This window comes from Prinia subflava, chromosome 23 (assembly GCF_021018805.1).
Source record: "Prinia subflava isolate CZ2003 ecotype Zambia chromosome 23, Cam_Psub_1.2, whole genome shotgun sequence".
Lineage (NCBI taxonomy): Eukaryota > Metazoa > Chordata > Aves > Passeriformes > Cisticolidae > Prinia > Prinia subflava.
Window position 1 is genome coordinate 5,347,328 of NC_086269.1, and position 26,715 is coordinate 5,374,042.

At 47.3% G+C, this 26,715-nt stretch overlaps 2 protein-coding genes across 4 annotated transcripts; both read left to right on the forward strand.

Annotated features, from left to right (window-relative positions):
- The first annotated feature begins 11,613 nt into the window (after window positions 1–11,613).
- LOC134561409 (sperm-associated antigen 4 protein-like) lies at window positions 11,614–18,004 on the forward strand. Of its 3 annotated transcripts, none has more exons than XR_010082906.1 (10): window positions 11,614–12,458; window positions 13,050–13,111; window positions 13,291–13,331; window positions 13,575–13,725; window positions 13,937–13,985; window positions 14,350–14,462; window positions 15,042–15,209; window positions 15,565–15,654; window positions 16,495–16,746; window positions 17,255–18,004. XR_010082906.1 is itself a non-coding variant. In XM_063418373.1 (10 exons), exons 2-10 carry the CDS (start codon window positions 12,401–12,403, stop codon window positions 16,639–16,641), a joined length of 879 nt encoding a protein of 292 aa, XP_063274443.1. In that variant the 5' UTR covers window positions 11,615–12,283; window positions 12,394–12,400; the 3' UTR covers window positions 16,642–18,004. The 3 variants fall into 3 exon arrangements, 2 of the variants coding, with proteins under 2 accessions (XP_063274443.1, XP_063274444.1); XM_063418373.1 differs by having other exon boundaries at window positions 11,615–12,283; window positions 12,394–12,458; window positions 16,495–18,004; XM_063418374.1 differs by having other exon boundaries at window positions 11,619–12,458; window positions 13,575–13,662; window positions 16,495–18,004.
- Window positions 18,005–22,016: 4,012 nt separating this feature from the next.
- LYZ (lysozyme) lies at window positions 22,017–24,432 on the forward strand. The gene is made up of 4 exons (XM_063418314.1): window positions 22,017–22,245; window positions 22,580–22,738; window positions 22,963–23,041; window positions 23,449–24,432. Exons 1-4 carry the CDS (start codon window positions 22,092–22,094, stop codon window positions 23,507–23,509), a joined length of 453 nt encoding a protein of 150 aa, XP_063274384.1. The 5' UTR covers window positions 22,017–22,091; the 3' UTR covers window positions 23,510–24,432.
- Window positions 24,433–26,715: the final 2,283 nt, after the last annotated feature.

The window sequence follows — 26,715 nt, forward strand, 5'->3', positions numbered from 1 at the left end:
AAAACATTTGTCAAAACCCTAGCTCACAAAAGTGCCAGCTGAGAAAGCTCTTGCTGCCTACAATTCCAACTGCATCCATCGAACTGCACCACTCCAGCTGCTGTCTGCACTTGCCTTCTCAGCTTTACCATCATGAGCCTTCTGTCTCACAGGATCCAAAACTGACTTCCCTTCCCTTCCCTTCCCTTCCCTTCCCTTCCCTTCCCTTCCCTTCCCTTCCCTTCCCTTCCCTTCCCTTCCCTTCCCTTCCCTTCCCTTCCCTTCCCTTCCCTTCCCTTCCCTTCCCTTCCCTTCCCTTCCCTTCCCTTCCCTTCCCTTCCCTTCCCTTCCCTTCCCTTCCCTTCCCTTCCCTTCCCTTCCCTTCCCTTCCCTTCCCTTCCCTTCCCTCACTGGGTTTCCCTTCCCATGCCCAGCCTCGCCTGCCACTTTGGGGCCCTCTCTTACCTAACACTCCATTTGCTATCACCTGAAGTTCTTGCCTTCCCTACCTCTCCCTTGACTTGCCCAGAATTGCCTACACTTGCATGGAGGGCAAGGCAGGGCAGGGCAAGGGAAATGCAGGCAAGGGAAGGCAAAGCAAAGATGGGCTGGGAAAAAGGGGGAATGGTACTGAGAGCAAGGCAAAGTGAAGTGACTCAGTGCCTCTGCTCGGGAAGCAAAGGGCACAGTGCCAGTGCTAGTGGGGCTCTGTTAAGGCACAATGGGGAGGTAAATTCCAGCACGACTCTTCTGATGGGGCACCTTCTTCTAGGAGCAATTGTTGAATGTGTTCCATACTGGAGCTGGTGTCCAGCTTTCAGTGGTGAGCTCCCGAATGACAATGGCAATACTTTTCCATGGAAAGCACATCATGTAGCCTGAGGGTTTCAGGTGCAGATAAGAAACTGCTCAGTGGAGATCAAGGGCAACTTTCTGTCCTGGGTATTTGGTGTGGAAGCATTCTCTCCATTTGTTACAGAGTTGGTGTCTGTCTTTTGAAGGTGGTCTCCTGAAAGGGTCAATTTGGCATGTGATTTCCACTTCTCAGAGGTGGTCTCCTGAATTTCTGGCTGTATACTTATTCTGGACAGGGTAAGCAGCTATGCTGAGTCTTGGTGTGCAGCTGATGCAGTGCCCAGGGCAGGCAATGCCCAGGAACAGAGTTCTGGCACCTTTGAATGGGATCAATTCCTGCATTTTCTGTTTTGGTGGAGTGAAGCCTATTTCTTTTGGGATGGGCTCACAGTTCCTCTCTTTGTGTGGTGCAGCTGAAGCTGTCAGCAGCAACAGCTTTCTCAACCAGCACTTCTGTGAGCTATGTTTTTGCCAATGTTTTGAAACCAGATTCTGTGAGAGTTGAAAACATTTACTAGCACAAAGGAGCTCTCGTTGCCGTTTGAATGGGGTGCAAACAAGAGCTTGTACCTGGAAGGGGAAGATCAGCAAAATAATTTTGTCCTGACAGGGTTGATTTGGGAGCAGGGACGTTTTCAGCTTGGCTCTCTGCACTCGGGGTTGTTTCGAGCCGGGCTGGGCGCGTTTCCTTCTCTTGCGAGTCGGCAGCGGCATCGTGTGGTTGTTTTGGTGAGCGCTGAGAGTGCCCAGGAAAAAAGCAAACACATCCCTGGCCTGACCCCATTCGTGTGGGAGCAGTGCGGGAAAGAGCTCAGCTGTGCTTGGAGACTGACAGAATGTGATGGTGCATATAGCTGCGAAGGAAGACAAAGGTTTAATTGTTGGCTGTACAGTTTACAGGCTGCAAAAGAAAATGGAAGTGCAACAAGGCTTCTTTCTTTCAGAACCTTTTCTGTGGGACATGCTCAACATGGAATTCACATCCTTTGAATTGCAATCCTGAATATATGCAACTTTCCCTCAAGCTCTATGTACCATCCACTCTGCCACTCTTGTAGATCCCAAACCCCTTCAAAACCTCCTGCAACTGCTCGGGCAGAATAGTCCTAGAACAAAAGCCAGTGTGCATGTTCATCTTGCCCTTGCAGTCTGTAAACTAAACACACTAGTGATTAGCACTCTCTTTCTCAATTATATAGAGCATCACATTTTCTCAAGGTGGCTGAGTCCATTGCTAAAGGGAAGCAATTACAACTGCAATTCAGACTGAGAGATGTGCCCAGACAGAAAGCATTCAATGACCTTCCCTCTTCCCTGTGATATTCTCAACACAATCACATTCACACACCTTCAGTGTTGCAGCTATATCTTACAGAAAAGCAAGTGTCAGGACAGAAATTGTTCCTAAATTACCCCCTTCCTCTAGCAGCATTTAAACTGCTCAAAGGGTGCTTTGGCTGTGCACCTTCCCACATGTATGTGCCACAGCATTTTTCAGCTCTCACAGCTCCCTTTCAAACATCCAGCAGATGCTGCCAAAAAAAAATGGTTCTAGAAGAAAAAGGCAGTGCTGGGCTGCACCTTCCCCTTGCTGCATGAAAGCCACATCAAACTCACCGGTGCACTCTGCAACTTTCCCTGTCCTCTGCATCTTACCATAATGTTCTCCAGCTCTCGGAGTCTAAAGCCAAGTGGAATTGTTTCCACACAGGGCTCAGACAGGAAAATGTTCTAGCCCAGGCAGCTTTTGCTGACTTTTCCCCATTACCACTGACAGCTTGGATTTGGAAGGCAGCTGAGAGGGGGCCACGCTCCTCTTGCAGCCTGTACCCTGCACACAGGCACTGGGATCTGCGGGCTATTCTCAACCTTACCTAAGGTTTCCTTTTCCCTGAGTGTGATGTGTCCACGTGCTCCTCACAGAACGCTGTGCCAGCACACAGCCTGCAGCTCACAGCTTCTGTCAACACAGGCTGGGGCCATGCCCTTTCCTTCTCACCTCTAACCACCCTCACATTCTATCAATCCTGAGTCTGAATCGAAAAGGAAAAGTTTTCTGACTACATCTCACACAGGTTACTGTGCCAGGACAAGAAGCTTGCTCAGAGCTTGCCCCTCATGTGTGGACACTTGCATTTGCACCACAGTCAAGTGAAGTTCCCTTTCCTTTACCACCCACAAAGTGCAATCAGGCTGCTGTGCTCTGCACATTCCTCCTCAGCTCTAAGTGTCATCATGGACTTTACTGCTCGTAATGACCAAATATCCGGACACACCCCTCGCACAGAAAAAATGTGCCAGAACAAAAACATTTTCTTCTCATCACCCAGAATGTAGTGGTTTCTTGAAGGGCTTAGAGGTTAAAGAACTAATTCAGAAACTGCTTCTCTCCTGGCACACGTTGTTGAAATGCTCCCTAAACAAAGGCACACCTAGCAAGCGCTTTTGTTCTGGTACATATTTTTGTACAAAAGCACATTGACACGTTGATCTCTGTAAATTGAAAACTGCATGACCTGAGCTGAAGTCAAGCGGAAAATCGCAGAGCAGCAGAGTGAGAATGCAGCTCATACAATGCAATAGGGAAAGAGGTCTCCACTTGGGGTATGAATGCAACGTGTGAGGGGCATGGTCTGAGCAAGCTTCTTGTCTTGCTGCATTTATCTGTGTGAGATGTGTTATAGATACATATTATATTATTGACTTTTCACAAATATTAAGATGAATATTATATGTATAATGTTAGAATAAGTTTGCTGTATAAATATAGCTTTTATTTCTGCTATTAACAAAATTTAGAAACAGTAGTGACATATCTAATACAAAGTTATGCTTGTAATTAAACTATCTGCTTAGTTAAAATAACATTCAATGAATATATGAAGACTCTGCTACTAACATATTAACTATTAGCACCTGCCATCTGCAAAAAATACAGATTAAATCCCAAACTAAAAGTAATAATAAAAAAAGACCAAAACCACAGCTAAGAAACATGCATGCTCTAAAAAGGCAGACCTAAAAAAGAGCCATACAAAATAGTTCCTAAAATATATAAACTAGTTTATAAAAAAAGTATAAATATGCATAATAGTCTATAAATATAATGTAATAAAAATATTTTTAAAATCTCCAAAAATAATAAGTATGCTCTTAGCCAAATGCCAAACACCCAACCATTTAAGCCTTTACTTTTTCTCCTATTATCTTTTTATTAAACCTTTTAAATTTTACTGAAAAATTAAAACCTTGTTTTTCACAGATGTAACTGAAAGCTTTTCAGTTTAAGGTGGGCTAACAGGAGAGGTGGGATGTGATGGTAGAACTGCTGAGGAATGTGCACAGCACAGGTGTGGGCTGCACTGCTGCTGTGCCAGCAGGTGGATCTGGGGTTGGTTTTCCTCAGATATGTTGGTTAAGAGTCTTTTTTTCTCTAAAGCCTGTGCCAGAAGCAGAAGAAACAGTCAGAGTTCTCCAGTTCTGGTTTCTCAAAGTTGTTTATTATTTCTTATCTCTCAGTTCTTTCAGTGCCCTGCCAAGGTCTTTGCTGCACTGAGGGCACAAGGTGACTCCCCCCAGGTCAGGAGGTCTCTGATCTTTTGTACCTTTTCTCTGACCCAGCCATCATCCAAGATGTATTTTTTATTTACAACTGATTACCAATACCTACTACCTATGTTAGACTTCTATTCCAAACCAATCCCCTGTGACCCACCACAGCAGAAGATGGAGGGCAAGAACAAGAAGGAAGAAGGACAGGGCCACACCCTGATCCCTCCATCCTGCCTTCCCTGACTCCATTCTAAAACCCCAAATTCTACATTTGCACCCTGTGATAAGCTAACCCCTATTTATATCAAACTCTTGTGGCTTGTAATTCTTCATACAAGGTTGGCAGCTTCTCCCACGGACTGAGGTCAAAGGCAGTGTTGTTTTGGGCTCTGTGCCAGGGTCTCCAATCCCCCTGCCAGGGTCCCAGGGTCTCCAGGGCAGCCAGAGGGATGCCCTGGGCTCCGACAGGTGGACACCTGGGACTGTGGGGTAAGGGAAAGGGGAGGCTTCATCGGGCCGAGAAAAGCCCTGTGGAGCACCGTGGTGGTGCATGCAGTGCACAGGTTGCAAGAGGAGTGTTACTGCTTGTCTGAGGCTCCCACTCTGCCCATCAGGAAAGGAATAAGGGATTTGTGTTTACAAACAAACTCTGGGTCTGCTGGTGGATAAAGCTAGATAATGACAGATGAAAGAAACAGTGGGGAGGACCAGAAATTCCATAGGAGCTCCAGTGACTAACACAAGGAAAAGAAAAAAAAGGGGGGAGGGGGTACACATTAGAAGGGGGTCTGTGTTTAGGTGATTTGGGCAGTCTGTACCTCTCAAGTACCTCAGGCAATGGGGAAAGAGAGAGGGAAATGTGGCCTGGAAATCAGGATAGAAAGGAGGCTGCGTCCTCTAACAATTTGGGAGACCCCGTGGGAAATGCCCATGACCTCTCCCTTTATTCAAATAAAGTAACAGAACTCCTCTGTCTCCTCTTTGGACATAACCCTCTGGTGTTTGTGGATTGATTTTCCTGGCAATAACAAGTTCAAACTACAGCAGCAGAGGCAAAGAAGACTGACTGTTGCACATGCACAAAAACCCCATCCTCGATGAGAAATCAGCTCTCCTGTGTATCTGTCCCTTTTGAATTCTTGGTTGTGCAAGGACAAGCAGCTCCCTTATGGATTTTCACTGAAGAAAGCACCATACTTCCCCTGACAAGGCTTTGTCCCAAACATGACTCCTGAGTATGCTGGGAGAGCTTACTTGTCCTGTAGGAGTTGCGAACTTTTAATGTCACAGAGCCTTAAAACTCATAAAATAAATGGAAATGGACAATTCAGATAATTACAAATCAACAAGTTCCCATAACCACTAATATGATGGAAGTTACAAGCAAGAACTCAGATAGACCTGGTGGTATGAAAAGAGTTACTCTCTAAGACCAAAAATGCAATTAAGTTCAATCCCACCCTGTGCCTGAGAGCATTCTCCAAATCCCCCCTGGCAGCCTTGGGGCTGTGACCATTCCCTGGCACCACAACCTGAGGTCCAGGTTTGATTGATTATTAGTTCAGGTTTAGGAGACACGAATTTTCTAGTAAAAAAGGAAAATATTGATTGATTGCATAGGGTGTTGTACTATGTTTAGTAATTTGACGCTTATAAAAATATTTTATGGCTGTCTATGAAGTTGCAGGTGCTACCATTCTTGTGGAGGAATGTACCAGCAGAGCTAACCTTTTCTATTTAAATTGAGAGAAGCATTATTTAATTTCACTTAAAATGTGCTCTTTTGTCCATTATAGCTTGGAGGGGTGGATTCTAACCTTTTAAACATTTTTTAAGGAAGCAAACCAAACCTTTGACTGTGACTTAGTGTAGGTGGAACACCTGAGCTGGTGAAAGTCAGATAATCTCTCACTGATATCCACAATTAGCAGAGCTGTTGCAATCAAGACCTAGAAATACAAAGACATTAATATTAAACACAGGCAGCTCACGAACCTAGCAGTCAAGATAGAGAATAATTTTCTTCACTAACACTTTTTTTTTGTTTTGTTTTTGCATTTTAAAGTGTGTAATTTAATAAATGCAGATGTATTTGAAACTCAAGTCCTATCCTTCCTAGTTTATGACAAGTGTGTGGCAGATAGGACTTTTCTGTTTAAAGAAATGTTGAGCTGGAGTGGAAAAAAGGTTTCATGGAACAAGTGTGAAAGAATAAAAAAGGATAAAAGGGCTTATATTCTCTTTTGTCTGTTTAGTGGTATGAAAATTCTGGTGATGACATCCCTCCTGGCTCTGAGGGAGCAGTGAAATATGATCCTTTATTTCGTGTATTTAGGTATTCATGCTGTATAGTAATGACACAGAGGAGAAGCCTTACTGGAATTTTTTTCTCCTGACATGGCTCTCCTGTGATGTGTTGGGGTGAGGCAGGGCCAGCTGCAGGTGCAGGTGAAGGTGGCATTGCAGCCTCTCCCCTCACAGCTGCAGAGCTGAGGGGCAAAAGCTTTCCTAAGCAATTGTGCAAAATTCCAAATACTTTCCTGTGTCTGCATCAGGAGAAAACCATCTGGGCCAAAGAGCTTTTTGGTGAAGCAAAGGGTGGAAGAAAGACATTTCCTAGAATAGCAAATATCCTCATAGAGATGCAATAATTTTTTTTTTTTGGTAGAAGCTTAATTCTACACTGAGGTGAAAGCCAGCTGGAATTTATACCTGCTGGCCTTCTTCTGCTTAGTTCTTCCTCAGTTCTTTCTCTCCTCTGACTGAAGAACTGGAAGGCTGACCAAGCCAGACAGCTGGGGACTGACCAGCCCAACACTAACCCAGTGTGTCGTCCTAAACAGGTGTAAACTTCAACCAGAGTAAAAGCTGTTGAGAAATCAAGAATTGTAACCCATCCTCCAAGTCAAATTCTTGACTGTTTACTCACTACTGTTGATTCAAATGTAGTTGCCAGCTATTACTTTAAAATAGCACTTAAAAAGTGTAATTTTCCATACCAGCAAATTCTTGGTAACCATAAGAGAAACTTTGTGCTGAGAAGGTGCTATAGACACATGGCAATGTTTGCATATAGAGATTTTGTCTTCCTTCAGATGAAGTTATCTCTCCATTTCAAAGCTTAGTGGAAGGATTTTTGGGTTTATCATGATCTGATATACAAATCTATCAGCCCTCTGCTAGAGGTGCAGCATAATGACTCAAATTTAAGCACCAAAGTTTTACTTTCCATTTAGCTGTCATTTCCCCTCTCCCTCTTAATTCTTATCTTTAAAATGTCAGTTTAAATATTTGCTTACCTGCGGTAAAACAGTGCCCTGCTTATCCCAATAAGATGAACTACTTATCTGAAAGGCAGAAAGCTGATATGAGCAAGAAAACTGTTAGGAGAAGGAGGCCTCCAGGAGAGCTGCACAGTGACTTTGGACAAGGACCTGGACTGACTGGACAAGGGGGAACAGCTTTAAGCAGAAAGACAGTAGATTTAGATTGAATATTAGTAAGAAATTCCTCCCTGTGCGGGTGGGGAGCTCCTGGCACAGGGTGCCCAGAGCAGCTGTGGCTGCCCCATCCCTGGAAGTGTCCAAGGTCGGGTTGATGGGGCTTGGAGTAACCTGGGATAGTGGAAGGTTTCCCTCCCCATGGAATCAGATGGGATTTAAGTTCCCTTCCCCAACATGCACAGAGGTCCCAAATGCTTCTCCATGGCACTGGCTGGAGCCACAGAGCCATTGCTCACATCAGAGGCAAAGACACATGGGAAGTGGCAAAAAGGCAACTGAGAAGAGAGTTGGCTTTAAATTGACAGGCAGTACATTTAAATATTATGAAAAAACTCTTGAGGGTGCGGGTGCTGAGGTCCTGGCACAGGGTGCCCAGAGCAGCTGTGGCTGCCCCATCCCTGGAAGTGTCCAAGGCCAGGCTGGATGGGGCTTGGAGCAGCCTGGGACAGTGGAACGTGTCCCTGCCCATGGAAGAAGATGATCTCCCAGGTCTCTTCCAACCCAAACCATTCTGGCATTCTAGTTTATGTTCTTCATCTGCCCAAAGGGAGGGAGAAATAAAAAAGGAAGCACAAGAGACCAGCTCCCTAAGGAAGGTTTGTGAGGGTAAGGAAGACCCTTGCAATGAGGTTCAGAGTGGAGCCCCTTGCTTTCTAACCTCCTCTGACAAAGCCTAGATTCAGCTAGGCCTAATCTTAGGCTCAGATTTTGACAACGGTTTGTGTTTAATGGAATTATCTATACAAAGTTTATAACAGTTAATACTGAAGAGCTACATCGATTTTTTTTAACAATTCAGCATGCCATCAGTCACTTACTGAGGATCTGTTGCACCTAAGAAATCCCTCTGCCTTGGGCATGGAAGGAGCTCTTAATTTCAGGTGAGGGATCTGAAACCTTGAGTGGTGCCTCAGTTCAAGAGTCACTGGTATGCAGTCCAGCTGCCACGCAGGGACAGCTCAAATTTGGCTTATCCTGATGGCAATATTTGTAGAGTGAAGTAATTGGCTGCTAGTCAATAGTTTAGAGAAGATGTCTTTGTTTTACCTTTGTTATCTTCCTCTGTGCTTTAGTTATTTTCGGCTTTTGGGCTTTGAAACCACCTTTAGAAATATTTTTCCAAGGCACCTTCTCTTCCTTGTACATAAACCAGAAGCTTTCCAGCTCTCAGGCCACCACATGGTGTGAGCATAATCATTTCCCTGAACCTAAGCCAGGAATTTCCAGCTCACAGATCCACCACAGGGCGTGGGGCCTGTTGCTGCATACTTGGCCTGATCCAAAGTAGAGCTGAGGGTCAAGTGTATCCATAAGAGGCACCACAGCAATATTTATAAAACTGCCTTGGGGCCTCAGTTGCCATCTCTCTCTGTCACTGGTTATGTTCCTATACTTGCAGGGGATTTTTTCAATAGACAAGAGAGTTTTCTTCTAATTACAAAATTCAGTGTCAGCACGTGACTGGTTGTTATGGATGGAGGTGACGGCTTAGGCAACTCCTGCCTTTGACTCAGATTTCTGGCACCAGCTCTGTTTGAGGAGGCCTGCATCATAAATGTCTCACACTTGCAAGTTCTTAAGAACAGCCAGTTAGATCTATTACAAAATGAATTATTTATTGAGTAGACACAAGACTAACAGACTTAGGACTTTAAACAGGCTGCTTACTACACAGGATGAAACAAAACCAACTACTAGTAGATAAAAAAGGTACCTATATCACAACTAGTGAAAAAAATAGTATAGATTAGGAGTTAATGTAATTTAGCATCAAATTGATGATGGAGTACACACAAGGTCCTTTCACTCAATTCCTGGGAAAATATCTGTGGAATTTGAGTCCACCTCTGGGGAGAAGTCCTACACATTTCCAGGGTGTGTGCAGGAGACTTCTGCATCCATGAAGGTTTGTGCAGCTTTTATGGTTTCTAAAGTGAGGTGTCTGTCAGTCAGAAATTCCAGCTTATATCCCCAGATCTTGTTCTCAAGGCCAGTTGTTTATTGTCAGCTGGGAGTTCCACCCCTGGTGCCAGAGAGAGAGAACTCACTAGCCAGAGATGATCACTAGTCAGGCAGGCCAGCCTGGGTTATCCCAGCAATTCATGTGATGGGGAACAATGCCCAGAGCTGTGGCACCAGCTGATGGACAGAACAGATCAGCTCTTCTGTGCTGGGGAACCTCCTGTCAACGTTTCCAAGCAGTGGCTGGAGTTACTATGCAGACAGGCAGAAGTGACAGCTCTTACTGCCTTTAGGCAAAGGACTTGGGTTCCCACATGGCCTTTTGGTCCTTTTTTCGGTTATGTAAGACTGTGGTGCACGCATGAGCATATTTTGTTGGATACTCCATCAGAAATGCCAGATGGGTCTGTTCCATCTGCTGTGGTTGTGGTTTGGCAAAGCCTGCTCCTCTCACTTTCTCACCACAGGTTTATCAGTAGATTTATCAGTCTGAAGTGGTGAAGGGAGCTCCTTTCTTGCCAGCTTGCCCTCCTGCACATCTCCTTTTCTTGCCCTTCTTGGCTTCCCTTACAGCAGCACCATGTGAGCCATCAGTCAGGGCTGAGGGTACCAGGGGCTGTCTTTGCCTTCCATCAACACAATCCCTTTCGGAGCAGGTTACAGTAACTTGCAAGTCTTTGTGGTTCCCTGTTCTTGGAGAACAAATTGGATCTTGCACACGCAAGGTCTGAGCAGGTTGATATTGCCCAGGCTGTAAACCAGAAGGGAAAAACTGTTCAATGCAACTGAGGGTAAGCTGGGAGGAGGAAAGGAGAAGAAATGAGATGTTAAGGATGTTTTATTGGGGCAAGAAACAAGATTAATGCAATGACATTATTTGTGCATTCACTCTCTCTGGTAATTATTTAGGCACTATGATCAGAGCCAATTTGGCAGAAGTTAGAAGATCTGGAGATAATAAATTTCCCACAACCTGGTAGTGTAGCGGGAACAATTGGGTAGCGGAAACAAGCTCAAGTTAATACTTCTGTCCAGCAATGACAACAGCAATAAACTTTTATAGATAATAGAAACTGATAGGAAAGGTATGGTTGCTCTAACCAGAAAATCACCTCTGAGTTAGTCACTGGGCACCAAAAGTCTGTCTTTCACACACAAAGCTGTGAGAAACTGGGCTTCACACATTCCAGGGTGTGTGGTTCTGTTACTGTAAGGTGAACAGGCCCCAGCTCATGGCCTCAGGGGCAGCCTCCCTTCATGTGCCAGCCCAGGGAACAAGTCCCTGGCAGCACTGGTGGTGCTGAGGCTGAACTGTAACAACCCCCAGAATTCAGACATGTGTAGCCCTGCAGCATCCTTCCAATCCAAACCGTGCTGTAACTGCAGGATGATTCTCTGATTCCTGGCCCTCTGCAAGCATCCTTTGATTGTTTATATAAAACTTACTAGTTAGGTGGTGAGGTGAACCATGTAACCTTAAGGCAGACCTCCAGCACTGCCTTTTGCAAACCCACACGGGTTTGCCGACCCACAGGTCCCGTGTGGCTGTCACCCTGGGCACCCCAATTGTGAGAGCAGAGCCACCACGGCTGTGAGGTCACAGCAACTGCCTGCACAGCCCTGTGGCACGGGGACAGAACCCGGAGTGGCTGTGTGGCTGTCAGTCTGGGCTGACATCACCCCTGCTGCAGCTGAGAAGGTAGAGCTGGGCGTGGAGGGGTGAGGAGGAGAAAGGCTCACCAGACAAGCCATTATCAGTCTTCCAAACCACTGGCAGAGGTGACTGTGGAGCTCAGCCCGATGAGCCGGTAGGAAGGGGGCTGCTCCTGCCCGGGGTGTCAGGTTGGAACAGTGGGATGGATGTGGCGTGACAGGGTCAGTGGGGTTGGAGCAGCAGGGGAAGCTGACAGGTTTTCTGAAGAACAGCCCTGTGATGTGTGAACCCCTCTCTGTGGGGTGAGTCCCAGCTGGAGAAGAGACTCAAGAGACAGGCATAACTTTTCTCTGGTTTCTTTTCCAAGGGACATCTTCGGGCTTATTTGGCAACTGGCAGGTGCCTTTGTCTCTCTGGGGAGAAATTTTCTGAGCCCATGCCATTCCCACAGAGTACACACTACTTGTTTCTGCTGTGGACAGGGGGCAGGATGGGAATGTCTGAGGGCCACTGCAAGCAAGAGGGACAACAGAGAGTGCTCCCTAACCAGCAGCCCAGGTCTCTCACTTGGATGATGAAGCTTGAGCACTGCTTGTGCTTTGGCCAATCTCAGGCAGAGCCAAAAGCAAAGCTCCTTGGCAGTGCCACTGGCACAGCAGAGCCAGAGCCTCTGGCTTTGGCTGCAGAAGGACAAACTGCTGTGCAGCCAAGCACTCAGGGGAGAGCCAAGCATCTGCAGGGGAAGGGTTTTCCCCAGCTGTGGCAAGAGACCATGCAGGTGTGGGAGAGCTGTGGAGCCAGTCAGACCGAGCTCCTGTGCTTCCTTGCTCTGAAGGGGTTTGCCCAAGGCTTGGGTAATCGATAGCCCCAGGACTCCCTCTCTTTCAGGCAAAAGATGGTCCCACTGAAGAAGAGCTTTCAAGTCTTCATCGTGTTGCTCTCAGTGGCTCTTGGTGAGTTTTCATGAGCAAACAACTGAGAGTGAGAGCCTGGCTGTGCTGGATACCAGCTTTCCTTCGGGGCTGTTATGTGTGGAAACTCCTGTGGCCCAAGGGCTTCCTGAGTGTGCCCTGGACTGGCTGGCTTTGGGACCACCAGGTGAAACCACCTCCCAGGCAGTCTCACAGCCATGCTGCTGCTCTGGCCACGGGACTGAATGGCTTGCTGCAAGGTTGAGACAGAAGGGCACAGGTGTTTCCCAAGCTGAACTGGGTGAGGGGTGCCCAGAGGTGAGGGGCTGTGCAAGGGGCTGCATGGGGAGGTTCCTCTCCTAGCCCATACAGCCTGGTCTTGGTGCTGACTGAAGTGAGGGAAAACACGGAGTACACCTGGGGCAACAAGCACAACTGCAGGTCATGCTGTGATGTCCTCTGAAGCCTGGGCTGATGGCCAGAGGCACAGCCAGAGGCACATCCCATCTCTGCACCCCACATTCCACACTCCTCAGCTAAGCTGGCCCCCAAGGCAGCAGGGAGCAGACAATGGGCCCTGGGGGTTTTCTGCAAACCCCAGCCCTGTAACTGTCTCGGTGATGTGAATTGCAGCTGCTGTTTTCTGCGGGACTGCCCTGCCAGGATGCTCACCCTGGACAAAGGGACTCATGGAGGTTAGTGACTGCTGTGGGACAGGCACCTCCTGGGAATGTTGCTGACAGTGCTGGATAAATCTGAGGCTCTTCTGCTTCTACACAGCACGACCCAAAGAAGAAGCAGATCGTGTAGTCAGCCCTGGGAAGCCACAGAGGCTCTGGCAGTAGATGTTCTAAACGAGAATTTTCTTTTTCAGGAGCTGCCAAGTGTATTTTCAGCAGGACTGAAAACCCTCTGGTAAGAGAGATTTCCTGAACTGGAACAGTGTCTGTGCAGAACTGTCAGCTGACCTTGTGCTACCTGTGCTCAGTTCCAAACAACGAAGGCTCTTGTACTTCTGTCCTGCCTTTGCCTTTTGCTCAGCTTGGGCTGGAAAGAAACACTGGCAAAGCAGGAAAAGCTTGTGTGTCTCTCCCTGAGCTCAGGTGCTTCACAGAGGGAATGGGTGCTTTGACAAGCTCTGCTTTTCTGTTCCTGCAGGAATTCACACACCTTCACTGAAACCCAAAAACTGCAGAATCTCCTGGAAGAGGTCGCTCAGCTGAGGGCAGAGATCAGTAGTTTGAAGGTGACCCTGCCATTTTGGGAAAAGAGGCTCAACTGGGCAGAATGCCCAAGAAAGCTCTCCTTGGTATTGTTGGTGGGGTCAGAATGTTGTGGCCACAGACGCCCTAGTCCTCGTGCTCCTGTCAGCAGCACAGAGTCTCCAGCTCTGTGGGCATGGCTTGCCATGCATGGCTGGCACCGAGCTCTGCCTCTGTGGGTGATGGCAGCGTGCTGAACTGTCCATTGATGTGGTCCTTTCCTGTGTTTGCCCATGGCTTTCCCATGAATTTGCCCAGATGGCTTTGGAATCCTGTGTCAAGATGGACTGGGCCCTTAAGAGCTCCGGTAAGGACACAAGCAGCCCGGTCTCCTTGCCTTGTGCTTGTCTGTGTCCTGTCCACAGCCTCCACAAGGATGACTGGGGTTGCTCCCACACACATTCCTGTGTGGATGGAGGGGCTCTCTTTCCCTCCACTGAATGGCTGGCTTGTCCTTTGCTTCCTGCCAGCACTCTTAGCCCTGTGGGAGAGGCAGTCACCAGGCATGCGGCTGCTGTCATTGCCCTTTGCTGCTGGGCACCCCCAGGGCAGGGTGGTGCAGACAGGGCAGGTGGACATGGAGCTGGCCAGTGGCATCAGAAATGGTGTCTGAGCACCAAGCCCTGCCAGTCTGTAGCTGCTTGCAGCCATTTGCCCTCCCTTCCTTACAGGAGCCACCATTGACACACAAAGAACTTCCCAGACCTACGACTGCAACGAGAGTTTTCTCTGCAGGATTTTACGCCTCTTCTGGACTACCAGCCCTCCTGATACCATTCTGCAGGTATCTTGGGAGAAATCATCTGTTTTCTTCCCTCCTGTGAATTTGGGAACCATTCTTGGGGGCTCTCCCCTCAGCCCAGTGGTACTGACCAAGCCCACACTTTAGACTGGACTCCTGAAACCAAAGGTGGAACACAGGGCTGGGCTTGCTGAGAAGCAGTGGTTCCTCTCTGGAGGGGCGTGGAGCCAAACGGAGCTGTACTGCTGCATTCTGCCCACAGTCCTTGGCCACAGCTGGGTGAAAGGATTTCTCTCTACCTGGTGACCCTGTCTCCTCTGTCAGCCCTAAGAACTGCTTTCCAGGGTGGGAGGCAGGAGGAGGGGGGATGCCCTATAGAGTCCCTGGGCAGAAGTGTTTCTGCTTGTCCCTGACTAAAATGGTTTCTTAACCAGAATTCTCTCTTCTGCCATGCTGAGCCCACTTTGGCAGGCAGGGAAGTCCTTCTGCTTATATCCATTTCCTCACGTGCCCCTTATTTTCAGGCTGAAATGGAGCCCACAGACATGTGAGCCCCAACACTTCAAGCTGCATGGGTGGTTGTGCTGGCCCACGTGCCATTGCTCTTGTGTTCTGTTGCAGCCAAATGTTTACCCAGGAAACTGCTGGGCTTTCAAAGGGCATCAGGGCCAGGTTGTCATCAGGTTGCCAGCGCGAGTCTACCTGACTGCCATCACAGTGCAGCACATCACCAAAGAAGCCTCTCCAAGTGGGACCATCAACAGTGCTCCCAAAGACATTGCTGTCTTTGTAAGTCTGCTGGAAACCTCTGCTGGGGCTCTGGCCCTAGGGGGAGGTCAGGGCAAGGTCTTGCTTGCATTTGTGCATCCTCTGAGCTTTGTGTCCTGCACTCTCCTGAGCACTGCCATGCTCAGCATGACACTTCAAGGGCTCAAGATATCTCCATCCTTAAGACTCATTCTGGCCAAGTACCTAAGGGTTCTTGACCAAAACTCAAGGCAGAGACTGAGCTGTGCCCTAACAAATGCCAGACTACTGCCAGAGCCCTGGGAGAGACTGGGTACATTAGAGGGCTGATCCAGTCTGTACATTCCCTCTTTGCTGGGATGAGCCCGATTTGCTCTCCTTGTGCTTTGCTCCCAAGGGAGTGGATGCAGACAGAGAAGAGGAAACTCTCCTGGGCACATTCAGCTACAATGTGGAAAAAGATCCCATGCAGACTTTCCCTCTGAAGGTATGTTCTACAAATGGGGGCCAGATGCCAGGGAGCAAAACAGGTTTGCTCACAAGTCTGTGGCAGGGAAGGTGTGAATGTCTCCTCCCTGGGTAGAGGGTCCTGGATTGCTGCTGAAAGAGACCTAGTGGGGCTTGGAGGGCTGAGTAGCAGGTAGTTGTGGTAGCCAAAGGACAGGGCCAGGCCTCTGGCAACATAGATCCTGAAAGATCCCTGGCTGCAGCCACTGCCTTCAGAAAAACCAGATGCAAATGCAGCCACACCACCCAAACAACAAACAGATCTTGTGCCACGGAGAAATGGGGACAAGTGGTGGCACAAGCCATCAGGCATTGCTGCTGTTCCACTCTGTGCCCTGCTGACAAGCTGGACAGTGTCACCCAGCACAGCATGCCCCTTCTCTCCTGTTGCGCTCAGTCTGTCAGGAGGAAGGCAGGCAGAGGGGATGGCAGGGGCTCAGTGGGGTGACACACCAGTGGGGTGACACACCGATGGGGTGACACACCAGCCTCTTGCACAGAAACATGTCCCCAGTCCCATGCACAGCAGCATGTCCCCAGCCCCATGCACAGGAGCAGGTCCCCAGCCCCTCTGTCAGCACAGAGCAGGGGGCAGAGGGAAGGAGGCACAGCCCCAGCTGGGCCAGCATGCAGAGGATGCCAAGTGCCTTCCCTTGCCCCCAGCCTCCCCAGCAGCTCTAGTACCAGCAGTGAGCTTCAGATCTCTATTGCTTCTCCCAACTACTTTTGTGAGCTTGTTCCTAGGCAGAAACAGGGCTGGCAGGGTAAGACATGTTGATTTTGCTGTTGCTTTTAAGACTCTCCTTTTCCCTCTTCACAGAACATGCTGCTCCCCAGAGCCTTTTCACAAGTCAAACTTATTGTGAAGAGCAACTGGGGAAACCCATGGTATACCTGCATCTACCGAGTGAAGGTTCATGGAAAGATGGAAAACCAGAAAGCCTCAACCAAGGGCCAAGATAAATAAAGAAGAAAACACAAAAGAAGGAAGGGCAGGGGGAAGAAGGGAAATGGGGGAAATGATGTGGCAGCCCATTGTTGATTTTAGAGGATGTATGTGGGACTGTGTGAGGTGAGTTTTAGGTAAATATTAGGAATTATAGTACAATTTAATTCCCCCTGTTGAAAGGGACCCATAAGGATCATCACGTCTAACTCCTGGCCCTACACAGGACAGCTCCAACAACCACACCAAGTGTCTGACATCTGGCTCAGTGCTGTGACCAGTTCTCTGGGAAGCCTGTTCTAGTGCCCAACCACCCTCTGAGGGAAGAACCATTTGGGTAAAGAACCTTCTGGGTGAAAAACCTTCTGGGTGAATCACAGAATCTGCTGAGCTGGAAGGGACCCACGTGGATCATTGAGTCCAGATGCTGCAACTCCTGGCCCTGCACAGGAGCACCCCAACAACCACACTGTGTGTCTGACAGCTGGCTTGGAGCTGTAGCCCATTCACTGGGGAACCTGTTCCAGTACCTGAACACGTTCGGGTTCTGGTTCTTCACCCAGAAGGTTCTTCACTCAGAAGGAGAAGGTTTTTTACCAAACGTTCCTCACCAGTTTCTTCTGGACAATTACAGGCCCTTCTGGAGGGATAGGCAGGACAGAAGAGGAGTAGAGGTCCCTTCCATGTCAGAGGTTCCATGGTTCTATGATTCTATGATCAGTTGTTTCCAACCCATCTCTTCTAAACCCCTGACACAGTGGTATATATGTCAGAAACAGAGTGGAAGCCACAAGTCCAGGATTCAAGACAATGGCTGAATGCATGGAAACCTCTACTCCTTGACTGGGTGTGTAGTCAGAGACTAATTTGTGCCAGAGCCTAACACTACTGACTAAAATAAATAAAGCCATAAGCCCTGGGAATTGTACTTCAACCTTTGTTTGATCAGTAGAACTGTAAGCAGTAAATCAGGTATAGGATGGGGACTCCACCACCTCCCTGGGCAGCCCCTGTCAAGGCCTGACCACCCTTTCAGTGAAGAAATTCTTCCTAATGTTCAACCTGAATGTGCCCTGGCACATCCTGAGGCTGTTCCCTCTCCTCCTGTCCCTGTTCCCTGGGAGCAGAGCCTGAACCTTCTTGCTGTCCCCTCTTGTCAGGGAGTTGTGCAGAGCCACAAAGTCCCCCCGAACCCCCTTTCCTCCAGACTGAGAACCCCCAGCTCCTTCAGCTGCTCTTCATCAGACTTATGACAAATGACTTTTAGCTAGGAATTCTCTGCAAACCCTTTGTAGCAACCTCCTTCTGGTTTCTTGTCACTTAAGACAATTCAGGACAGGGATTTAATTTTCTTGTTATCAAAAATTCAGTAAAATAACAAAACTCCTTAACACCAATGTAGCATTAAGAAGCAGGCGTTCTTTATTCAGCTGGATGCAGAGGGGATAGCTCCTCCCAAAGCCGTGTGTGCTGAGTACAGGAAAGTTTCTGTTTCTATACTGTATTTTATATACATATTCATTGATTGTCCCGGACTAAACATACACATAATAATAATTTCCCTGAAATTGTTAACATATTTCCCCTCCCCTTTGTGCATGCATTCTTCTGTCTGGGGGTCTTTCTGGTGGTCCCTGGTGGCCGTAGACCCCAATGTTCCAGTTGCCCTGGCTGAGCTGGCAGGACACTGAGACTGGAGAATTTCCAGTTCTCCTTACACAATGGGCATTGTGTGGTTTCACAGGCCTGTCATTTTGGAGAACGAGCTTTGTGTTAGCTCACCAGGTGTAGGCCATTTATCATCTGGTAACAATTTTATTTATGGCGTTATCTTCATTCTTCCTCTCAACCCAGTTCCCCTCTTTTTCCCCAGTTCCTCCCCTCAAATTAAAAAAAGGCAGAACTTTTAAGTGAGTAATAACATTTTTAGTACTCCCATGCAAAAAGAAAATCAGCTCAGAGAACAAATATTCTTCCACATGACCAATATATGGAAGTAGGTCACTCTGCTCTGCTGAGCTTCAAGTCTGAGATGCTGGGGAAGCCCCTGGCAGCAAAAGCTCTCACAAGTGTAACTGTCACACCCCTTATGAATCAGATAAGTAAAGCAATCCTACATGGAAGCACCAGGGACTAGTGAGGAAACCAACTTCAAACTATGGCACAGAATGAGCATCTGAGCAGTAAACCCTGCTGCAACTGAAAGCTATTCAGGTGTTACCTTTTCCCAAAGAATTCCCACTGTTCCTTCAAATAATGTAGGAAAGCTATTGTTGGAAATGTGAAGCTCTTTTTTTTTTTCATTTCCTAAAAGATTTCAAGTTTAAATCTCATCTGACGGTTGAAGCTCAAGTCACAAAGTTGTGCAAAACTTTGTTTAAAAAGTCCAACCTTCTATACAAAGTGGGTCTTTGAAACAAATTCTGGACTGTTCAAGGGTAAATAAAATAACAAATACATATTTCACCATTATTTACAAATTTTATAATACCTGTCATTCATTTCAGAACCATTTACTCAATTGCTAAGATGAGCACTGAAGTTTTCCACTAAATGAACTGTCTCCAGGCAACATGTTCTAAAAGTGCCCTAGTAAAGGAGATCCCTTTCCCAGAAACAGTAAAAACTTGCCTAGAATAAACCACAGTCCTCACTGAAACTGCGGGAAAAACGAAGTCTCCAACAACATTTTTAGTGTTAGACAAGCAGTGCATTACTTCATTCTGGCCAGGATGTGCAACAGAAATAATTTAATCCACATAGTCCAGGTTATGCAGAGAAAATAATTCCATGACACATGAATTTTACCAGATTTTTCACAAACTTTTTACAGTCAAAACCGATGAAGATATTTTGGTTCAATGTTCACTGGTTCCAAGTTACACAGTTCTTAGTATTTGGTTTCTTATTGGTTACAAATCTCTTTGCCTCCGATGCTAATTAGGTCATTCTTATCTATCTCTTGTCTGTCTTTTCCCAGATCAGGTGTCTCTGGCCATGCCAGGGGTGATGTTTGGAGTTGGTGGTTGTTAATGGTCGTTGATAGTCGTTATCGTTTGTGTATCTTCTGTGCCACCCCAGTCTGTTGAAATGTTAGCTCATCAGGCCTGGAGTGGTGAAACAGTCCTTTGAAAAGAAACTTCAATTCCTTTCCACTTGGGCAAAGGCAAACAAAGCCCATGACAAAAGTTATACAAAACATTTTAAACTTGTTATAATTTCCAACAAGAGGACCCAAATAAACAGCTCACTGAGCTAGAGGGTTGTAGAGGCATGGACTCCTTTCTCCTCTGGAATTCACGGCAAAGGTGAAGCCTTTGCACAATTTCCTCCAACTTAGTGTGATGTCAGTTGGCATAATAATACATAAAGAAGCCAATGAAATGATTTCTCCTGTCAATGTCCTCTATGACTGCTAAAGAAGAAAAAGAACCTCTTCTATTCAACACCTCATCCACAGCCCTGTCCCCAAAATACTCTGTTCACCCTTAATCCTTCCTTCTTCAAAGCTGTATGGCAGCATTGTTAGCTTGAAAGGATAAAGAGCTTGCTTTGGAGCTAGAGGAGGAAATAAACCATAGAAGACCCTTTCAAGGATTGAGAAACCTGAAAACATGAAGAGGGAATATAATTCCTGCATCCTGAGTTTGTCAGCCAATGTTGTGGTTTAGCCAACTGCCAAGCCCCACACAGCCGCTCCCTCACTCTCTTTCCAGAAGGATCAGGAAGAGAATCAGAAGGATTAAAGCTGGAAAATTCACGAGTTGGGATAAAAACAGTTTAATATGGAAAGCAAAAACCACACATGCAAACACAGCAAAACCAGGAATTCACTCCCTGTTTCCCGTGGGCAGGCAGGGGTTCAGCCATCCCATAGACAGCAGGGTTCCATGGCACCTAACAGTGACTTGGGAAGACAAACACATCACTCCAAGCATCCCTCTCCTCCTTCCTTCTGCCCCCCACTTGTTCCACTGAGCGTCCCACACTCTGGAACACGTCTTTGATCCCTTGGGGTCATCTGTCCCAGCTCTGTCTCCTCCCAGCTTCCCATGCACCCCTCGGCAGCCTGGCAGTGTGAAAAGCAGAAAAGCCTTGGCTCTGTGTGACCCCTGCTCAGCAATAACAAGAACATCTCCATTATCATCCCTACATTCAGCAGAAATCCAAAATACCGCCCCATGCCAGCCACTGGGAGGGAAATTACCGCAGCCACACCCAGCACAGTCGCTTTTGCTATTTCTTCATCAGACATGCCACCATGAGAGACTCCTGCTACTCAGATGTGCCATATCTTCTTAGCTTTATGTCTTTTTTAACCATTGCTTCTTTTAATTTTTACCTTTCAAGATTTTTTCTTGTCCTTATTTTCTTGAGCTTTTTGATGCATGCAGTAGGAGAAAGAAAACTGATGTCAAAGGCAGCCATCTTGAGGTAGTTAATGTCCAGTGATGTGCTATGGCTTGTAATATATAGTCCATGTAAACAAAAACATAATAAATCAGGTTTCTTTGTATCGTATGTAATTGATTGTTCAGAAATATTCTACAAGGGATAGAAGGAAGATGAATTAAGACCATAAAGCTGGCTACTCCTTCACCTCCTTCACCTCCTCCAAGGAGATTCTATTAAAGGACATTTTTCATAGTCGATTCTTAACTCATTGCCATTCCAAATAAATTCTTTTTATCTCAGCCTGAGATCAGAGACGGTGAGGGGAGCAGTTTGTAGTCTTTTTAATGCAAATATTAAATTGGGGAATGTTATTCTTAAACCATCACGGGGGATGTAGCCAAGACAGCTGACCCCCACTGACCACAGCATATCCCAGATCACATGGAGTGTCCTCGAAGTACAAACCTGAAGGAAGAAGGAAGGAGGGGGATGTTTGCAGTGGTGGTGTTTGTATTCCCAAACCACTGTTAATGTGGTAGAGCCTGGCTTCCTGGAGGTGGCTGAACATCTTTCCACCGACGGGAAGGAGAGTGTTACCTCTTTATTTTGCTTTTTCTTGTATGTGTGGCTTTTTCTTTCCTTATTAATCTGTCTCTATCTCAACCCACAACTTTTCTAACTTTTATCTTTCCCATTCCACTAGGGTGAGAGAGATTGAGTGGCTTATCAGACTGCTGGGGTTAAACCATGACACTCACACAAGGGAACTACAGCCTTTGATCCACGATATTTGGGATAATACCCAACTGAGGATTGCTGTATTGTCTGTGGAAAACATACACCCCAGCCTTGAAGGACCAGTGAAATAGGAACTGGCACCTTCCAGGAATTTGTTTTGGAGTTTGGCCCACTTTCTTATTGGCTTGTTACCGTAAAGACCGCCCAGACTTCCCAGATATGCTTGCTTAACCAGCTGATCCTCCTCCTGGGAGCAGGAATAAAAGGCTGGCATTGCCAAGCAGTCCTGGCAGACAGACAGCTCAATTGCTTTGGCACATCTTGCTGTGGACTGCGAGATGAGAAAGTCAATGCTATTCCTTGGCTTTCTTCTTGTTTTCCTTGGCCTGGCTCTGCCAGGCACCCAGGGAAAAACAATTCCCAGATGTGAGATGGTGAAGATGCTACGTCGGAATGGCTTTGAGGGCTTTGTGGGCACAACTGTTGCTGATTGTGAGTATAATGAGCTGCCATAGCCCTTCTCTGCCTGTACCACCTTTGGCCCTCTCAGCTTCTTTTTGATCTTCCAGCAGTACTATTCTGTCCCTCCATTTCTTTGACTTCATCTTTTCCCCATCCTCTTCCTTGCTCCCTTATATAGTTCACACAGCAAATACCCATCTAGAGCTTTGTCCTTCCAAGACTTTACCCATCCAATTCTCAAGGTTAAGATGTCACCAGTTTAATTAATGTCCAGCACTTCATCCTGGATACTTTCATATCTTTCCTCTTATTTACCCTCAGCATACCTTAATGTTCTGCTCTGGGATCTCTCTTCCTCCTGCAGGGATGTGCCTGGTGAAACACGAGAGTGATTATAACACGAAAGCCTATAATGACAATGGTCCAAGCAGGGACTACGGCATCTTTCAGATCAACAGCATGTACTGGTGCAATGATGGCAGGACCCCTGGATCCAAGAATGCCTGCCACATCAGCTGCTCAAGTAAGTGGTAGGACAGAACAAAGAACCTTTCTTTGTTCATTCCATGAAAGCACCTGCTCTGTCCATGACACCTTCTGAGCAGCTGCTCTGGGCATTTCTACCTGTCCTTCTATTCATCCATCTTCTCAGTGTCCCACCTACCCTTCCTTCCCTTCTGCCAATCTGTCCCTGCTCTTCCTCTGCCCTGCTTTGCTCCACACTGATCTTTTCTCCCTTCTCTACAGAACTTCAAGATGACAATCTTGAGGATGATATTCGGTGTGCCAAGAAGATTGCTCAGGAGGCTCGTGGCCTCACTCCTTGGTAAGGATATTTGCAGTGGACACTGGGGAGGAGAGGGCAGAGGAGATCAAAGACAGTCCTGCTATTGACTGAGGGAGACAGGGGGGTCAATGGATGGGAAGCTGGGTTTGGTGGAGTTCAGCACAGTCCTTCTCCTAAAGGTGAAAGGAGAAGATAGGAATCCTGTCTTGCAGCACCTGCTCTAATTCCCTAAATTTCCCTCTGCTCCCAAAGCTCTCCTTTTTGTTCTCTTTCCTTTCCCCCAGCTTGCTTAGATTGAGCTCATCATAATTTTCATTTATTTGTGTCTTCCAGAGGTATCTTTGAGAGTCTTCACCTGAGACTCTCAAAGATAATCAAGTCTGTTTTCATAACTGATTCAATCATAATCAAACTCCTCAAATTACATATTGTATTTGTTTTTTCAGGTACGGCTGGAAAAATCATTGCCGGGGCAGAAACCTGAGTTCCTTTGTCAAGGGCTGCTAAATTGCTCCACGGGTGTTGATCGTTTCCTCAGGATCACCAGAGGTGGAAAATGACAGCGTTTGGAGAGGAGGCCAGGGAAATGGATGGGTGTGGGGAATTAAAAGCAGTATATTATTAATATAGTGGCTACTGGCTACTGCTAACTCTGGAGGTCTTCACACCGCTGCAATGCCAACAGAGAACTCACAGCTTGTAACTTAATAAAAACAAGGCTTAGCAACAGGCCACTACAGATGGAGTTTCAGCCTTGATTTACTTTCATAATCCTGACTCAAGGTTTTGTTGCCCTGAGAGGGTTTAGCAACATTTAAGGTTTCTCACTCTTTTTGTATCTGTCTCTGTTCTCCTTCACCCCTCCCTTTCTCTTCTCCTCCCTCCCCTTTATTTTTTTGCCCATTCTTATTGGAGTGCTGTAGTGAGAAAATACAAAAATTAATGAACACTGTGTAAGACATGTAGAATTATGTTGCCTTATGACGAGGATAGTCACTGACGGAGGTGGGGAGTGCAGACCGCTGACAGAGACAGAAAACTATGCTGAAATGTGACCTTGCTCCTTAAATTTATCTGAGTGTCTGCTCCTGGGTGGTGTGAGGGACTGGGCACTGAAGCATATGGGCATCTGGCCTGAGTGAATACAACATTTCTCATCATTCTTTGAGGAAGCAAATCAAACACAGCCTAGAATGCAGGCAGCATGTCTGTGAGGAAACTATGGGTTGGAAAGGCTGTTAGGAAAGGCAAATGTTTTGCTGTTTAGTTTACAAGTCCTTTTTCCAAACAAAAGCTGAATTCAGAAAGGGCACAAATAATACTGTGATAACGCTGAAAAAAACATGTTTGCTTCTTCATGTGCTTTCTGCTGCTGCTAGGTGAGCAATGACTTATTTGGTGCTTATGCAATAAACTGATGATTAAACTCATGTCTTGTGTGAATGTATAAACCAACCATTAAAGGCATGCTTGCTTAGATGGCTGCATCTTAAAAAAAAAAAAAAAAAAAAAAAAAAAAAAAAAAAAAAAAAAAAAAAAAAGAAGCTCAAAGTAAGCCTTGACAGAAGTCCCTCTTCCCCAGTGTTGGAGGTTAGGATTTTTCCTTTTTATTTTCTTTCTCTCATGGAATTTTTCTCCCATTTGTTGCCTAAGAGATGGGGACACGGAGTGTCCTGGGCTGACTCTCAAACAGGGACACAGATACTCAGGAGAGGCAGAACATGTGGACAAAGTGGCTTGGGAAGGGGGAAGGGTGCAGTTTGCTACAGTCTCTTAGATGGGGGGTTTCCCTTGGGAAGGGCAGGGATACTGTGAGATTTTGGCTGGGGGATCAGGGGTAAGCTCAGCTCTCTTGTGCTCTCTCTTTTCTCTTGGGATCAGAGTGGAGATAGGTGAGGTTTTGGTGCTGGACTGTTGCTGCCCAGAGTATTTGCTGCCGCTGTGGAGTTCTTGTCCTGCACTGCCTCCCCTTATTGTGGGTGAGACTCCTCACAAGAACTGGGACCTTTCCAACACCCAGCCTCTCCCATGTGATCCAACACCCAACACTGGGAAGAGAACCCCAACCCCATCTCCCTTCCCACAGGAAGCATCTCCCGGCTTCGTGTGGCAGCTGCTTGTGCAAGCCTGTTTGCCGCTGCCCAGCCGCGCTGTTTTCTGCCATTGCTGTGGGGTTTTTTGCTACACTTTAATCCAGCACCCAGTGTCTACCTGACCCCCGCAGCTTCCCGCACAGCTCGGAGTTTCTGTTACATTTTGTTTGCCACCCCGGGTGTGCCCGCCTCTGCCGTTCCAGCTGCTGCCCCAAGGTTCCTAGCACAGCCCATCTCGCCATCCGGAGGGCAGAGGGGCACCGGGCCCGCTGCCCCACGGGTTTGTAAAGAAGCCCCTTCCCCATCGCTCCCGCCATCGCTCCCGCCATCGCTCCCGCCATCGCTGCCGCCATCGCTGCCTGAGGGAGACGCGGCCACAGCGCCCCCTGCCGGCGCGGGGGAACCATCGCAGCCGCCCGGCCCGGAGCCACCAGCGCCCCTGGCGGCCGTGAGGGGAACTGCAGCGAGCGGGAGAGGGCGGCGGGAGAGGCTGAGAGAGACCGGGCCGTGGTACCGGGCCTTGGTACCGGGCCTTGGTACCGGGCCGTGGTACCGGGCCTTGGTACCGGGCCTTGGTACCGGGCCTTGGTACCGGGCCTTGGTACCGGGCCTTGGTACCGGGCCTTGGTACCAGGCTTTGGTACCGGGCCTTGGTACCGGGCCTTGGTACTGGGCGTGTGGTACTGGGTCTGGGTCTGTGGTACCGGGCCTTGGTACCGGGCCTGTGGTACTGGGTCTGGGTCTGTGGTACCGGGCCTGCGTCTGTGGTACTGGGTCTGTGGTACCGGGCCTGTGGTACCAGGTGTGTGTCTCTGGTACCGGGTGTGTGGTACCAGGTCTGTGTGGTACCAGGTCACTTAGTCTGTGGTTCTGGGTCACTGGATCTGTGGTTCTGTCTGGGACTGGGTCTCTGATTCTGGTTTTTTTTTTCTGCTGGCATTTAGTCAGCATCAACCCATCACAGGGTGGAACCAGAAGAGGGAATCACCTCATCACCTCATCACCTGTGCTTCTAATTGGGAATTCTAGTCAGTTATGCTAATTTTCTAAACTCATAAAACTGTATTCGCTCTGTGAGGGGTGGGCTTTTGTGGACGTTTTTAAATATCTGCTCCAGCAGACCTCCTATAAAGAACAGCTTTTGTATTACCTCCTGTACTAATATTATCTCAGAAGTGTGTGTTGTTTCATTTACAGGTTCTTAAAGCATCACCTTGACTGTCCCAGCTGGGTGGTAAAGTGTCCCTGACTGTATCCAGAGCATGGTAAAGGTGGGAATGATTCCGACTGTAACAGGAGCCTTGGTGACCAACCAAGGTGGAGAAGAAAAGATAACAGGATAACCTGTTAGCCTTGGTAAATAATTTACCTGAGTTAGAACTTGAGCAGAATGGTACCACTGTTCCCAGCCTGGGTTATGGGCAGGATGGAAACTTGGAATGGACAGGAAAGAGAATTTAAGCATTACTTTATTCTGGCTGGGATGTGCAACAGAAATTATTTCATCCACACATGCCTGGGTTGTGCAGTGAAATTCATTCTGTCACACATGCCTCTTTACCAGACTTTTCACATATTTATACATACAAAACCCCGAAGAAATTCTTGTTCATTTGTCTT